The 17,040-nt window shown below is 37.1% G+C and overlaps 1 protein-coding gene across 4 annotated transcripts in view; it reads right to left on the bottom strand.

Moving 5' to 3' along the window:
• The window catches only part of LOC145984194 (ubiquitin carboxyl-terminal hydrolase MINDY-2-like), a 57,335-nt gene extending 40,627 nt beyond the window's left edge, over nt 1-16,708 (bottom strand). Inside the window, exons 1-5 of one of the 4 annotated variants that reach the window (XM_083117718.1) lie at nt 16,514-16,705; nt 15,280-15,319; nt 12,855-13,581; nt 5,643-5,749; nt 3,942-4,132 (exon numbers count right to left, since the gene is read on the bottom strand). In XM_083117718.1, the coding sequence (XP_082973844.1) occupies nt 3,942-4,132; nt 5,643-5,749; nt 12,855-13,571 (1,015 nt within the window). In that variant the 5' untranslated portion in view covers nt 13,572-13,581; nt 15,280-15,319; nt 16,514-16,705. Of the gene's footprint in view, nt 1-3,941; nt 4,133-5,642; nt 5,750-12,854; nt 13,585-15,279; nt 15,320-16,513 lie in introns of all 4 variants that reach the window. The other 3 variants (XM_083117720.1, XM_083117717.1, XM_083117719.1) reach the window with 3 other exon arrangements.
• Between the last annotated feature and the right edge of the window lie 332 nt (nt 16,709-17,040).

The raw sequence follows: 17,040 nt of genomic DNA, 5'->3' as shown, positions 1-17,040 counted from the left end.
GTTTATGAGTAATCGTGATTTAATTTTTTTCTAAAATTCTTGCCATTTTAAGGTGAATACTGGGTGAACTCATGGAATAATTTAATCATCCTTTCTCGAAACCTAGTATATTATGTTTAAAAGTTATGTGATATGTGACACAATATTCGTGCACATTGTTACATAATACTTATTTCCAAAAAATATAACAACATTTTTGCAATTTATATTGCATATAACATTATATCCATGCTTTTTTTTCTTTCTCTGTTAGATAAGCTTCAAGCTCTGGATTTGCTGAAGTTCTCTAATTTGAGATCTCACAAAGTACCTACCTTTCCCCTTTGGTGGTGAAAGACAAGGCATTTTGTTTGAAAGACACTTAAATCTTCTTCCAGTTGTGCCCATAGCCTTTAGAAATTGTTTCGTAAGGCCTGGCTTGGTGTGAAGAGGGTGAAGAGGAACATCACACGCTGTATAATTTTTCTCCCACTTGTCAATTTCGTTGAGACAAATTCTTTTTTGTATAGTGGTTCTTCTGTCATGGGTATACCACTTGCAGAGGAAGCAGGTACACTTTGTGTAGCCATGTTGCATTCCCAATATCATTGCAACTATCTTGAAGTTGCCAAATATCTTCCACTTATGCTTATTACATTCCATGGATCTCTTCTATCTCTGGACCTAAAGGCAATCAGTAAGGATGGAAAATATTGGATAGATCTTGCCTAGGATAGGGACAGATGGAAGGCTTGTGTTGCTGCAGCCTAAGCCTTTGGGCTTAAGAAGCTAGAGAGTTAGTTCTAATATCTCACAGGTTTCTTTGTGACATTAGAAGAACGTATGAATGTTCATTAAACCACTAAGGTCGTTGCGATCAGTCAGTAGGTGGTCAGTTTCAAAATAGGCACATTTGCCTAAATTTAGTAACATTTGTGCTGGGGTGGAGATTATATTAGTCGATTCCAAGGTAATGTTTGTAGTATACTTCTTCATGATAGATCAGATCCTCCTCTTCTGCCTTGCAAAGGCCAACCCTCCACAGATGTAGCAGAAGCTATATATAGAAGTATATCAACTTAAACAAAAGCTGCAAACACAATGCTTAGTATTTTGACAATAACTTGCAGGTACATCATGTAGCTTAGTAACAAAATTGCCAACGTCTGAAACAGAAGCTCAGAAGCAGATGTTGCCTACTGCTCATCTGACAATTCCCTGCATTTATCACGAATGGTGAATCTGAGTTAAATGAGACTCTTAATTTCTTATAACTAGGGCTTGGAAGTTGAGGAAAAATCCTTTTTTTCCTAGTGTCCTAAGACAAGGCCCAACATAATATATGTTCATTTTGGGTCATTGTAGGCCAGAAAAAGGTGGGTTTTATTTGTCCTTTTTCGGCGTTTTTGGCTGATGGGTCCTTTTTTAGCCTTTTTTTTAGGTCTTAACGGCTTTTTTTTTTGCAACTTCACCTTCTTTCGACTAAGTTTTTACTGCCCATTCTCAATTCGAATCATCATCAGTTCATCACTTCTTAAACATCCTTTCTGTAGTAAAGAAATAATAATAAAAAAAAAGAAATAAATATATTTGAACCATACCTGAAACGAGAAAATCATTTTTGGATGACTGAAGGAGGTATGGTACAAGGTCCTTTAACCATAACTTGTCTGGAAGGTCGCGCTGTAAGTGGCAACTTTCTCTTGTTTTGAAGCTTTCAGTTTTTTTTGCACTGTGTGTTCCATACCACCAGAATTTTTTATTTTTTTATTTATTAAATATGTAATTAAAACTGGTTAATTAATTAATTTGGATCACATTTATACATCTTTTTTTCTGTTTTTAGGTCCTTTTTGGCAATTTATAGGTCTTCAACTTCCGAGCCCTACTTATAACTAAAAAAAACTGTCCCTAATAGCAAAATTCTAATTACGGATTTGAATTTCCCATACCAAATTTTTTTAGAAAAACTTATTTTCACATAAGAAATATAACCTTTGTAGAACAGTGTAATTAATGTAGTACAAGCCAGTGGGCTTTTTCAGGATATTTTCCTCAAATCATGGACTTTTAACAGAAATAAAAAGAACATAAATCCAAGAACCCCCCCAAAAAAAGTATCAGAAAGTATGTTTGCATTGATTGATGCAGCATAGTTGAACAAAGCTTATAATTTTGAAATGTGGTAGCACTTTGGTTATCAGTCACTTCCCTATGTGGGGGAAACCATAGTGGCACAACTTAGTTTCACCTGTGACGATCAATTGATACAATAGATTTTTGCATTTTTAAAGCATTATAAGGGGGAATTGAGTACTTTTATTGAAATCTCATTAATTGTGACATAATTATTAGGTATTAGTTCTACCAGTTTTTGATAGGTCACCATTTAGTGGAGTACCAACCTCACAGATGACGCTGCCAATGCGTGAATTTGTGGTCACGTAATTGGGAGAACATTAAAGCAGCAACACGTAGTGAGTATGGATGATGAGCTCTTAGTGGACAGAGTAGCGTATGGGTGAACTGGAGACTGATAAGGAACACATCAGGCACTGTATACTTTTTGAGTTCGATAAAGGCAGTAGCTACTGCAGCCGCAGCCTGCCTCAACATTCGGCAAGTGTATGGGGCAGATGCAGTTGACGATAGCACATGCTGTCACTAGTTTCAAAATTTCATGGATGAGGGGGGGTAGTTCCAACCTGTGTTTCCTTGCTTTCCTGGTACAAAAATGACTAATTCTTGCCACAGATCGTCACAGGCGATGAGAAGTGGATTATGTACCGAACGTAAAACTTTGCAGGACTGTGTGCCGAATTTCTGAACCACCCCAATCGACATCCAAACCAAAACTTTATCCCAAGAAGGTGTTGTTGAGTGTGTGATGGGATGACAAGGGAGTAATTCACTGAGAGGTCCTGCAACCTAATCATTAATGCCACGATCGAAGCAGCGAGGAGTGATCATCTACCACGAGTTATCACATGTCAAAAATTAATGGAATTTGGTTGTGAGGTTTTACCCCATCTGCCCTTTTTTCCTGTCTTTGCCCCTACTGACTATCATCTGTTTCGCATGTTGTGGAACTCCTTCACTCAGAAAATCTTTGCTGATGTGGAGGCTGTGAAAACTGCCTTGCAACAGATCTTAGACTCGAAACCTCAAGACTTTTATTGGAGGGGGATTCATCTCCTATCAGCAAGATGGCAAGAGGTCATCAATTGCAATGGCCATAATGCACAGTCCTAGGAGAGTTAGTTTGCGTAGTTTGCACTTCTATCTGCACATCAAAAACAGGGAGAACTTTTGCACGTACCTAATAAATCCAAACACTCTTTAAATGATTTTTTCATTTCTCATCATAATGGGTTGCTTGCCTATTCAGGATAAATGTTATTTATGTCTGTTGAGGAGCTCTATACCCATGTAAGTCATGCACTTTCATAATCTGCCACAATTTCAGTTTTTTTTCCTTTTATTTTTTTTTTTAATGGTGTGGGGTACTCAAGTAGAGTGTACATGTATACTTTCATATATTGATCATTTTTGAGATTTTGAAACCTTTGAGCTTACAGAACAAAAAATCCCATAGGTAACTGTTATTAGTGCACATAGTGAAAAATTGAAAGAAGGGTAAATTGTTGGAAATAGGTGAGTATCTAAAGTGCTTGAATTTTCAATGTAGCATGCACCGTTCATGCTGCACACTGGTACAAGCCTCAATGGTAGCCAAAAACATGCTTGGTCCAAAATACTCAATGCCATCGCAATACCACACAGTACTGGGTAAATTCAGAATTGATGATGATTATTACAGGCAAATAAACAAGTAAAAAACATGAACAGATAAAGTGTGCACACCAAACATTTATTCCACTCGTAACTTTGGGTCCAGTGTTGATTTGGATTTGTGGGTTGTGAAGTTTAAAAGAAACTCCGTGAAATAAGTTCACACTTACCATTGGTTACTAAATCTGGATCCGAGGACCCTTTGTTTGCTATTATCATTTCAACAAGATTATTATATCCTGAAGAACCTATTACAGCAACTGTTTCCTGGCACTGTGGATCAACCACCCAACCATGGTACAGAGGCAAATCCAACAAATCAAAGATAATGCATTCTGGTGTATATTCAAAGTGACCCACACTGCAAGAAAAAAGAAAAATATTACCCAGTGTATATACAATAGCAACTGGGCAAACAAATGTCTAGTATCATAAAATGTCTAAAAAGACCAATATAATCAATTCTTCTAGTTCTGAAGTCACAACCTCATGAAAAAAGGAAACATATTACATGTACACAAGTTATCTACTTACTTTCATCTATACATAATGAAGGTGGCCTGTAATACCATGGATGATGATATTTGAAAATGATTGTGTCACCGAGAAGATAGGTAAGTCACACTTGTCACTGGAATGAACCACCGATTGAAGTAAATAGAAATATCAATGTTGTTCTTAATGGTTCACATAACCACTGTTACAAAATATAATACAATGAGTGGTTTGCAAAGTGATTAATCTGTTGGTGACGCTTTATTCCAGTTTTGCAGAATAGTGTGATAACAACAGTTACCAGAAGGTGAAGCCTCAAGAAGAACACAGCCTGGATACAAATTATAAAAATGAATAAAAACAACTTCCAAATTTGAATTATTCATTTGTACCATTTCTGGTTATATTTTGGTTAATTAACATCACTGGCATATGTGGCAAGAGTGGTCAGCATGATGTGCTGTGAGGCCAGAAGACCAGGTCCAAACCCTGATCAGGTCAGTGTGGATCATGGTGTTTGTCCCATCATCCATTCTGTTAATCATTCATCCTCATTATGCAATTAACCAAAGATGTTGTAAAGACACGTAAAATAACCAAATTAGAAAAGTAGGTTATTTTGTATTGCTCCTCATTATCTTGAATTAATAACAATGTTCATGAATAGATGGAATGGATAATCGAAGAAATATAATTAAAACCATACATGTCTTGACCAGAATTTGAACCTGGGATCTCTGACTTCACCTCACCTTATGCTGATCACTCAGCTACTCTGCTATTTTGTGAAGTGTCTTTTATACATATATAACTTGGTTTACTAAATTTCTAATATGTACTATGTTTTACAAGGCAAAACATTTCAGTGTTACAATCACACACATTAACTGTCGAGAAGAACGAATCATTCAGGTTCATAACTTTTTTATCCATTTTATACTGAATTTGTTATTGTAACCACATATTTTCTATTAGTACTTTATCAGTCTCAATCTCTATGCATATAAAATCAACTACAAAGGCACAACACACATTCACTCACATCTCCTAGTTTCACATTATTAAAATGTTGTCAATATCTGATTTGAGGTTTTTCAAGGAACCTGCAGTATTGACCAATCTTGACTTACTTGTCTTCAAGTGATTTATTCACTTTGTATTCTTCTTGATGGAAATTCAAGCCAATCTAGTTGATTGAGATTGATGTAATTTTTCACACAATGACAAATCTTCAAAATGCAGTGGCATATGAAACCAATGTCCATGGCTCAGGTTCGAATCTTAGTGGTATTTACACTATTATTAACACAATGAATAGAGTCTCTGCACACAAAAATATCACAGTAAAATTTCAATATGATTAGAGAAAAACTTACCCTGTAAATCTAACATTTACATCTAATCCAGTCTGTAATTTGGGCAACACTGATATAGCATCATGCATATTTTGCTCATAATTTAGCTGATGGACTCCAGACAAATCCTGTAAAGCAAAAAGTAAAAAATAATAAATAGACTCTTCTATATTACTGTAACAGTTGCATCCATACAGAGAGTAAGGAAAATACTACCACCTGCGACCTCTTCATTTTCACTTCTGCTGTCCTCTTTCCAGTGCTGTTCCTGGATCAGACTGAAAATTCCCATTACAACTTTAAAATTCCTGGTTTGATCCCCCTTTATAAGAGTTCAAAGCTATAAGGATATCCAGCTTCGTAGCGCATTATATTCACTACCTAAATGGTACACACATTTAACCTACATGCGGTCCTATAAAGCACATACTTGTGTAGTGCATAGTGGTTGTATATAATGCTGTTTGGTAAGTATAGGAACAATATGAGCGTCTGAACGTGGGATCGAACTGATCCATAGAACCTCCCCCCCACACACACACACCCACACCGAATTGACATCGTTTATTGCAAGTTACAAAATAGCAGAACGTTTGTTATTTTTATTGTTAATAACGGAAATAAAGTCCAGTTAGTTAGTATTCGAACAGAATAACCAAAGTAAAATGGCATTAAATCGAAAAATTGAGGTTACAATACAGGCACCAGGTTATGTTTTATAATATAATCCACAGTTTTCAAAATTCCAAAAATTAGTTTTATGTGAATGGTCAAACAAACTTTATGACTAAAATATGTGTCTTACTTTTCAAGATTTTTCTTGAGGTATCTGAAATTTAGTAACAAAATATAATAACTGCGCATTTCAGTACACACTGCACGAAACGTAAAAAAAATAATAATAACAGTTGTGCTGCATATTCACACTTCTGATGAACAGAGTAGAAAAGTCTGCTCAAGGATATAAGGACAGCAATAATAATAGTAATAATAATAATATGTATGGAATCAATTAGATATTTATTATGAAATTTTACTTATTATTTCTATTATTCAAATTTCTTGCGATGCCCATGGGAACAATTGTGAGTGAACCCTACCCGAAAATTTTTCCTGCCTACGGCCATGGTTCGGATCCTACTCGAAACTTAAGGTCTAATCTATATTAGCCTATCTAGCCTTCAAGTGGATTTAATAATACCAATAATTAATTAAAAGGGGAGGAGTTGGGAAGGGAAAATGAAATATGGCCCTGTAGAGTATGAAATTGCCATTCTACAACATGTCATCACCAGATTTTCTTCTTGCTGTGTATTGCTACTGCATTAAATAATAACACTGGAACTTTAAACAGAAGTTCACTACTATTAATGTTAGGTAGCTTACGAATTTGAACTTTCACCAAGGATCAAACCTCGCACCAACTGTACCAAAAATAAGAGAATCAACCTTTTGGTTATGTCAAAGTTTTGGAATGTCAACTTTATTCTGATAGGCTAAATGGAACTGGATCTACAGTTTAAAGTGATATCCTAACCACAGTGAAATGTGGCATGGGGCTGGTGACCGATGAAGCACCCTCAAAAATTTTGACCGTTTTTTTAATCTACAGAATTCAATGTTTTACAAATCTTCAAATGTATTTCAAGATGCAAAAACCACAAATAAGCAAGATATTTAGCCCTGCAGTGTGTCCAGTTCATGTCCAAATCCTCATATCCTGGACCACTTTCAACATTTGTTTTCCTTAAAGTGAGTAACATTACACAGGTACAAAACATGTGAAGATTGGTAGAAAAACATAAAATTACTATGAAAATCACACCTAACTCTTCAATTCACAGATCTCAAAAATAGTGAAGGGTTCCTGCGTAACCAAATGGTTAGCACTCTCGCCTTTGATGTGAGCTGTCCTGGGTTCGATTTCTGGTGGAAGCCCCCCACCCCCAATTTTTGCCTTGATGCAGTGTTGTGAGTACAAGTGGGAACTACTTGAAAAGAAGAAGTAGAGAGGTCAAGACGCGAAAGCCAGAAAAAGCAGCAATTGGACTCCATGCACTGACCACACTTCACGAAATGGAAAAGATGGAGAGAACAATAGCGGAACAATCTGAAACTTACATCCTTGCAAGCATCCGAGCATCACCTACACAATAAGTGCAATGAGAATTGAATTGTTAAGTCCACATTATGCACAGAAAAACTAATCGGGACTGGACCTATAGTTTAAAATGGGATTCAAAGCACTGAGCCATGTGCCTCCACCGGATCTCAAACCTGGAACCCCTTGATTACAAGGTACAATGAGTGCATAAAAGGGCAATGAGAAGACAACATGCCACAGCTGGGTCACTGATGTCACATCAATAATACAACTAATACAATAATACTATACTATGTACACTGAAACATACAATAACTACATGAAAATTGTTTTCCAATACATTTCCCACACTTTACTACATCATAACATTTAAACATTTCATATGTAACACTAAAAAGAAGCATGTAACAAGTAACTTCTCACATACAGTTTACATCCCATGGGACAATGAAGTCAACAAAATTAGAAATAAAGAAAAACGTGAAAAAATGTACAATATGGCAATTTAAGTATAATTGCATTCATTTATAGAATTATGATGATGAGAAAGTAATGACATTTGAGATTTATTGCAAAGCATATTGCAATTAACAATCTGGATTTATAACCTGCAACAACATAAACGAAAAGTGGTGTTATGGCTGAACAAAGTCACAGCAGAAGATGAAGGGAAATAAAAAATACAACTGACTTATTAAGTCGCGCAACAGTTAAATTTTACAGCATATTTTATGTATTAATCTGCTCGAGAATGGCGCTCAGAATCTTCCGTGCCACTCTTGGCTCAACCAACAGGCTGTTCATGTCGCAGACAATGAGAAAATCAGTAGTATTGCAAACCACACAGCACATGTATGTCAAGCAGAATGTACTTTTGCTTCTTTTTGTCTCCTGAACCATACAATTTTTAAAGGACTTTCTGTGCATAAATTATGTAATGTGTGTGTCCTTTCTTAGTATAAAATGCAAAATATCTTCAAAACATGAGGGTGTGTATGTGTTGAGATTGAAGAAAGAAGAAAAATAAAAAAGTAAATGGCAGGCCCCTCTATTGGTGAGCTATTGTGTTTGATTTAGAAAGAAATAATAAAAAAAAAAAGTAACCCTATAGCGCTATGGCCCAATATTGGGCCCTGACTTACCTACAGACTGCTGGCCTCCCTCCCATGCAGGCCACCAGGGGGGCGTGGAGATCTACAGCCAGACTAGGGGGATGAGTGGTTGGCCCGACCAACCCCCAGCCGTTGTAGGACTTCCCGACCGGATTACGCTCACTCACTTGGAACTCCCCAATTTCCTCACGATGGTGGGTTGCCAGCGGCCATATACACATGCTGAAAATTCCCTGATACTGAACCCAGGATTGAACCCATGCCGTCCCGCAGCCGCCGTCTAAAGCAAGGTGCCTTAGACCGCACGGCCATGGAGGAGGACTTACCACAAAGAAATGTATTTCAATTTTTGAATCACTTCACTAAAACAGGATTCAAATCTTGGTCTGTGCATTTCTAGGTGATAATCACCCTTCCTTTCTTTGCACAGAATGTTAAAACATGCATCTTCAACAAAGCCTTCATTGCTTCCAATGTGTGAAACAATAAGCTTCCCCCTTTCGCGTCAGTTGCTTCAGCCCTTCAATGAAAGCCTGGTCGTGGTTTTGCATGGTGGTATCCTCACACGCTTTATTCAATGCCCATGCGTTGACGCATGTCTCTCTCACGGCAATATCTTTTCATACCGCCAAGATTCTTGTTTCGGTAAACAACAATCGTTTCCTCCTAACCTCAAACCCAAAATCATTCAACACCCGAGAGACAGTTCATGCGCACATTGATGGCAAATAACTACCACTTGGCTGCGACAGTTGAAATTTCATTACGGTGATGATAAACCTCGAGCACTTTCTTCCGAATCAGCTGGGCGGAGAAATCATTAAACACCACCATTCTTGAATGGCAAGGGGCCTCTTCTTGCCTGGTGTTACACAACGTTACATGACATATCACACGACGTTAAGAAAAAAACACTCTTCATGGTATAAATGAAACATCTGTCAGCACCAACGTTATATTCGTCACTTCACCCCCTTTTATATATTTTGATCTTGTTGCCCTAAGGAGGAAGATATACATTTAAAACAACTTGCTTGATTCTGAAGTGCTTTTCCCTTCGGATGGTGTGATGCCCAAAATAACACTTGGGAAAAACCGCAAGCTGAACAGATCTCAATTCAGCCATTCTCGCTGCTGCACAGCACGATTAGCAACACATCACAGTAAACAGAGTTGAAATAGTGGGGTGTGCAACACTAGTATCACTGATTCCATGTGCTCTGCAACGTGTTCCAGCCCTCCTCGACTCGCTCTTGAGTTTCAGTGTTTCTTCCGCGCAATAGATTGCCCAGTCAGCAAATCTGTGGTTCCAGGTTAGTCTGTTCAGCAATTGTAACTGATCAAGTCCATACCTACTAGTGTATGTATTACTTTGTCTATATATTACAAATAAAATAACTTGTTTTGTTCCACGTGTACAGTTATGTCAAAATAGAACCCGTCTCAGCAGAACTATATTCTGCGCGCACGTTTAGGTCTATATATGCAAAAAGTTGCTGCAAACTTAACCTGTCACGTGCCTTAGATGAAAAAAAAATATTTCCCAACACACACAGTATTAGGACTGCTTGCTTGATGTATTAAGTCCACTTTATGCACAGTAAGGCTAATTGGGACTGGACCTACAGTTAAAGTGGGAACCGAACCACTATGTGCCTCCACTGGGAATTGAACCTGTGACCCCTTGATTACAAGGCAAGGATGCAACCACTGTGCCATCGGGGAGGGTGTAGTATTAAGACTGCATTGATCATTTAAGGTAATAATGGCTTGCGTGGCCAGGGACATTTCAAGGTGGTACTGATTGCACTGAAAGTCAATGGGTTAGTTACAATTCAGAAGTGTCCATTACTGTACAACGATTAAAATACCAAATATTCCAAATACATGAGATTTGATTACAGTGGAATCTATAGATCTTAGAGAATTAGTTAATCTGAGGTAACGGTTACGAATGTTTAATGATTTTTTCAGAAGTTTCATAGGAGAAAGACAACGTACTGCAGAATTCTAGAAATGACTGTTACAGTAAATTTGAGCCTTGATGAAAGCAATTCCCACTATTTGGTGTCCTGAAAAGGGCAATTGGAAATGATTGTGAAAGTAAATTTGAAAGCTTTCTGAATGTAATTAGCACTGCTTGCAGTTCAGAAAAGTCCTATTTATCGGTGAAAAGAAGATGTAAAAGGTACCTTGTGCAAATATTCCCGCTTCCCATTTGCAAGGCATTCTATGGTCTAGTGCTGACATGAAGCTTGAAAGGGTGTTGTGCTTGAGACCAGCATCAACATAATGAGATGTTGAAAGGATTTAGGGAAATTATTGTAATGCTAAGAGCCCTAAACCTAGCCTGCCTAACTTAATCACAAAAGCATTGGCTCAAGTTCAGATTGTTTAATTCCGAATTTATCATGGTGCACAAGCATCTTTTACATGGTTTGATATCTAATTATGTCTGCAATACATACTTCAGTGTCTTAGTGATTACTTACTGTATGTTTTCTGGAGAACGGTATTTTCCTTCCATATATTTTACTTCTGTATGTGTTTGCAAGCAGCTATTTGTTCTCTCATCTTGGATATGGACTGCTTCTGCCATCTACTTAGCATGCATGAACCATGAAAGTGGTTTTGTAGCTAAATGTTTCCATTGTTGGGTTAGACAGATCAGGTCAAGGATTCTTAGCAATAATAAAATATCCCAAAATCCCTTCGTTAGGTTAGCATTAAAATAATGCCCCTAAATGCTTTCAACACCCGATCATGTGATATCTGGTGTCAAGCAGAAACCCCCCTTCAAGCCTGTCATGAAAATCCACAGAAACTCATGCCCGAGTCGACCAGAAACTAAGGTCTGCTCGAGCAAGCTACATTTCAAAACATTATTTCTCTGGTAACGAAGTGAAGTGAGGCTTCACTTTAGTTTCTAAAAGTTACGAACCTACTCCCACAATCATTCCCAGTATTTGAAAGCACTTCCTAATACTTCTATAAAAATTGTGAAAAATCATTAAACATTTGGAACCATTACCAAAGTATTTAGAGAGTTTATCTGAATACTAAGAGCCCTAAACCTGATTCATCTAATCTAACTACGGAACCCCTTCACACTGCACACATGTGATCTAGATGGCAGCAGTAATCCATAACTAAGATTTCTATTTATGCCTGTTAACAGATAACTCAGTCTTAGTGATTGATTGAGCCACGGTAGCTTAGTCGTTAGGCCGTTTGACTACCATGTGAGAGACTCACCAGGTTTAATCCTGGTTGGGGGGAGAACCAGGATTTTTTCCAACTTTTCAAGCATATCTGGCACCCACACAGCATCCTCCAGGGTACCTGGAGGAAACTCTGGTGGGTAAAGGTGGCCAGGGCATGGTGTTGATCACATCACCCCCACCTTCAAAATCAAGAAAGTGTGGGGCCCTAACTCCACCCCCCCCCACTACATGCCCTCATGGCATGGTGCAAAGCACAGGGGAGCACTTTACTGCATGTTTTCTGAAGAATAATTCTTACCCCCTTTATACCCCCATGTGATTCTTTGTTTGCAAGCAGGTCAGGTATAGCATTAATAAAGTAATCCTAAATGCCTTTGTTGTTAGGTTAGGTGGGTCAGGTTAAGGGCTCTTAGCATTAAAATAATGTCCGTAAGCGATTCCAACACCTGATCACATATTATATGGTGTCAAGCACGAACCCCCCCCCCGCAAGCCTCACAGAAAAATCTGCCAGAACTATGTCCGAGATGACCATAAACAAAGAACAGCTGCTCTCTGCAAACCACGCATGCTCACATAACAAACTTTTCAAATAAAAATTTATCTGGTAAATAATACTTAGGGAAGTTCTTAACTGTGCTAATTAGTCTCTCCAAGCTTCGATCTTCCTACCACAATCATTTTCAGTATTCTAAAGCACTTCCTAATACTCCTAAAAAACTTGCAAAACGAGATTAAACATTCTGAACTGTACCAAAATCACAAAAGTATGGAAGGGCGGAACTCTACTTACCTTAGGAATATTTAACATGATGGCATCTCCTATATGCTCCATTAACTGGTCTGCTGTGATATGTTCCAGGATAAAAGGCAAATGAATCCTACCACGAAGGAGAAGCGCATTTATTATTGCAATCAATGGACAAGGCCCATTTTCATTTTGAGTTATAACGGCAATCCTTTTCTCTCTAAATTGAATCCACTTTATTCGATACACTGAAGAAGGTTTTGATCTCGCCTCAGGACTAGACTGAGAGGATGTATCATTTATCTGTATACCAGTATTCTCAATATGCGTTTGCTCACTTAACACTTCATCTACTGGCTCATCCTGTCGAGTTTTATCAATCACTGCACTAGGTTCTGTAACTGTGTCATTTTGAACAGAACACTGGGAGTCTAAAACGTGGTCATTAATTTCATGCAAATCTGCTGCATTACCTCCTTGAAGAGTTAAATCTTCTAAACCTATTTCTAATTCTGTATTTCCCTGAGTGTGGGTTATGCAACTGACTTCATCTACATGAATGTCTGTGTTGATGTATTCATCTTTAATAAGGTTGTGATCACCCGATTCATTTGGTAATGTAGATTCACTTGAGTCACCCTGAGTTTTGGTTTCAATATTGTTCTTATGGACTGCACTGTTATCACTTAAGTGTTCATCTGATGTGACATCTTCTCTAGGTAACTTCAAAGCACATGGATCAGGATGTTCCTTGCACTCCATTTTCTATTACCTGCTAAAAAAAAAAGGTATTATTTTTTTCTATAATACAGTATGGAGAAATACATAACACTACTGGGAATATAAACAAGATATAAAATGGAATTACATACACAGAGAAAGAGTAAATGTTTGTGTTCTTAGGGATAATTAATTTTCTTCTACAGTAAATATGTTGGCACCATGTCTCTAGGAGCCAAAACATTCTCATGTACTGCCCGACCCTGTGGCCGAGTGGTTAGAACATCGCGCTGCGACGCCAAAGGGTCCCGGGTTCAAATCCTGGTCGGGCTTGGTTGTTTGTGAATGTCCATTCATCAATTTCATCATTTTATCACTCATCCCCATCTTCGCAAATTAGCCAAGAGGCATAAAACGCGAAGTAAAATAAACTAAATCAATCAATTCTCATGTACACACCAAAAAATAAGTGGGGCCATTGACCCACTGCACTCCTTCGAGAATTACATCAATTGTTTTTAATCGACAGATTACAATGTTTTAGAAATTGCAAAATAATTGCGAAACATTGACGGTAGCCAGACGAGCCATTGACGCGTGGTTAAGTTAGTTTTGGTTAGTTTAGGCAAACATAGTTAAAATTTGGTGTCATGGTAGTATCAGGATCTAGAAATTGCAAAATAATTGCGAACCATTGACGCTAGCCCCATGAACCAGTGACATGTGGTTAGGTTAGGCAAACATACTTAAAATTTGGTGTTGTGGTAGTATCAGGAATATACATATTTCCTTGTGAAACAAAAAATTTCGTGAAAATCGACGGTTTCCATTCCGAAAACCAATGACTTATTTTGCAATTTCTAAACGTTTTCGATAACTTTTAACTACAGATTCGTGATTAGGAGGCCTCAATTAGTGAGTAAGCCAAATATGAAGAAAATCGGAGAGGGGTCCAGTCATCTTAAGTCGTTCTAAAGTTTCTAAAAGATATGATTCAGGAAGAATTACAGTAAAACTTAGATAGCGTCCCAACGGATTTCTTCATTATTACACAAGAAACTATTTACAGAAATGAGTTTCTGTAGCATTAAGAAGTTCTTGTTGGTATTTTCTTTCATCGAGAAAAACCGATGTTGTCCGTATATGCTAAATTAAACTAAATGAGTGCTAATGGAACCTAACCTAACCTCGTAGGCATACCTCGTCCTCGTGATGGTTTGTGGGGCTATCGTGAATGGTTTTTGGGGCTACCCATGGATGGTTTTTGGGGCTAACATCAATGGTTTACTCTTTGTCCAAAATTGAACTTTTTTCGTGAAAAAAGCAAAATAGCACCTTGAAGAATCTTTTGCAATGCAGAATAGGTAAGTACGAATGTTAAAAATGACGAAATAAACAAGTGAGAGGTGTTGGGACGCTATCGAAGTTTTACCAGAATTACAAAGGACAAAATGTTTTGCATCCTTATGTTATAGGCTATTAGGGCAACTACATAGATGCAGAATTAACATTTTGAAACTTACAAAGTTAATATTGACATGTACTTTATACATGCTTTAGGGAATTAAAGACTAATTATTCTGTATATATTGATGATAATTTCACTTTTGAGTTAAATACGTCTGAGAACTAGATATTTTGATTTCACTTTTCATGCAGTTGTCCGTTAAGGGAAACAACAATACCAATTAACCAAAAGTCACAACACACGTCATCACAAAGTATCTAATAAATATCTTTGTACTTGTACCTTCTTATTTTGTATCAGTTCTCTTCATCTTTAGCCCAATCTGGATGATAAAAAGAAAGTGATGAAGGACAGATTGATTGATAAAAAAAATCAGGGTATGGTAGTACATCAGGTAATTTGCATAAAAAATCATTAAAAAAGGTAAAGGAACACCCATGGCAAGGCTGGGACTCAAACCTGAAACCATTGGTGGCAAGTGTGTAATAAAAAATTTACCATCTGTAACTAGTCAAGTGGTGTATAGAGTGCAACAGGGAGCACATCAGACAATGAAACAAACATATCTTGATGTACTGGTAATGCTAATGATAGTCATGTAAAAATGTATATACATACAGCACATTATTCACACTTTTCTGTATCTCTAAGAAAATCGTTAAAATGTAAAAAGTTTCAAAATAAACTTTGTGTGCTTCCACTGAAATAGAACGTGCACTCGTAAATCTACGTTATCCATGGAAGTAGGAAACTGAGCAGCTCAATTTTATCTGTAGACACTGATGGTTATTGTATGACTACTCAATCAAAAGTTATTGAATTAGGCAACTTTTATGTTGAATAAAAATTAACATATGCTAACTAAAAAAAAAGTAGAAAATTGGCTGATACTTGCATTATGTTTGACATAGATATTTGGAGAGATACAAGGCTATATGAGGAATTTGCTTTTGGAACCTTAACTGTTGGGATTAATATTTTCGCAACTTAGATTTTAATCTTAAAATATATTAAAGGCATTTTGTTTGAACTACCTGCACAGTTCTCTTCTTCTATTTACAATTAACTTCCGTCCTTCTACAAGAACGTTTTTGTGCAAATGTGATTTCCCCTTAGCTATACTACTTGGTGCTACCTCAGCACAAATGTAAACACTAACATGTATGATATTTGTTCTCTAACTCTTACGACATTTGGAAAACGGCAACATTTTTTATCTATTACAGTTCATTTGCCCTGGACTATTACTTGGTTAACCCCTACTGCCTATGTATCTTAGAGATCCACTTATTTCAGCGATGACAAAATTTATCTTATGGCTACACATTTAAGACTACAACTTTATTTACTGACACATAATTCTTGCTTCAATGAGCACTGTGAATACAATCAATACAAATAATTTAGTTTCGTTTAATTAGCGTGTACTGAAATTACTGAGTAACATGTCATGAGTATTAAAAAATGGAAACAACGTTTCTCCAACACTACATACGTAGTTCATAAATTATAATACCTTTCACAGCCTTTAGGCATTATAATCTGTGATGCCATCTATATTAAATAACTTCGATTAGAACATCCAATACTTTGGCAATAATCATACGACTATTTCCACACACGTAACGAGAGACATCTACGTACTACAGAATACAGGTAGTATTCATAACTACACGTTTAGCATTCTTTGGAACATTTAGCTAGTGTTCACAAATCGAGCCTTAACTCAACGGTGGCAATCTTTTGCCACATGCGACATTCATGCCACACGCCTCCACCAAAACTAAACAATGAATCATAGATGCACTTGTAGCTAGCAACCACTACTAACCAACGGAACTACGAAGATAAGTCATTAATGTTTGCAAATAACATGTTTTCTTCTAAATCAATTAATCTGTTAACTTTAGTAGCTTTCCCGCCAAGTTTGAGTTTGAGGTGCAGTGTAAGAAAACTTTGATGATTGTTTCTGGTAAGGGTGTGCGGGTTCCAGAAAAGTCGGTACTGGGATTGGGAGAAAAAAATTCCCGTCCCGATCGCGAC

The sequence above is a fragment of the Lepisma saccharinum genome, chromosome 2 (assembly GCF_977018435.1).
Source record: "Lepisma saccharinum chromosome 2, izLepSacc3.1, whole genome shotgun sequence".
Classification (NCBI taxonomy): domain Eukaryota; kingdom Metazoa; phylum Arthropoda; class Insecta; order Zygentoma; family Lepismatidae; genus Lepisma; species Lepisma saccharinum.
The sequence above is the reverse complement of the archived record's forward strand: the minus strand, read 5'-3'. Positions and strand labels throughout refer to the sequence as shown.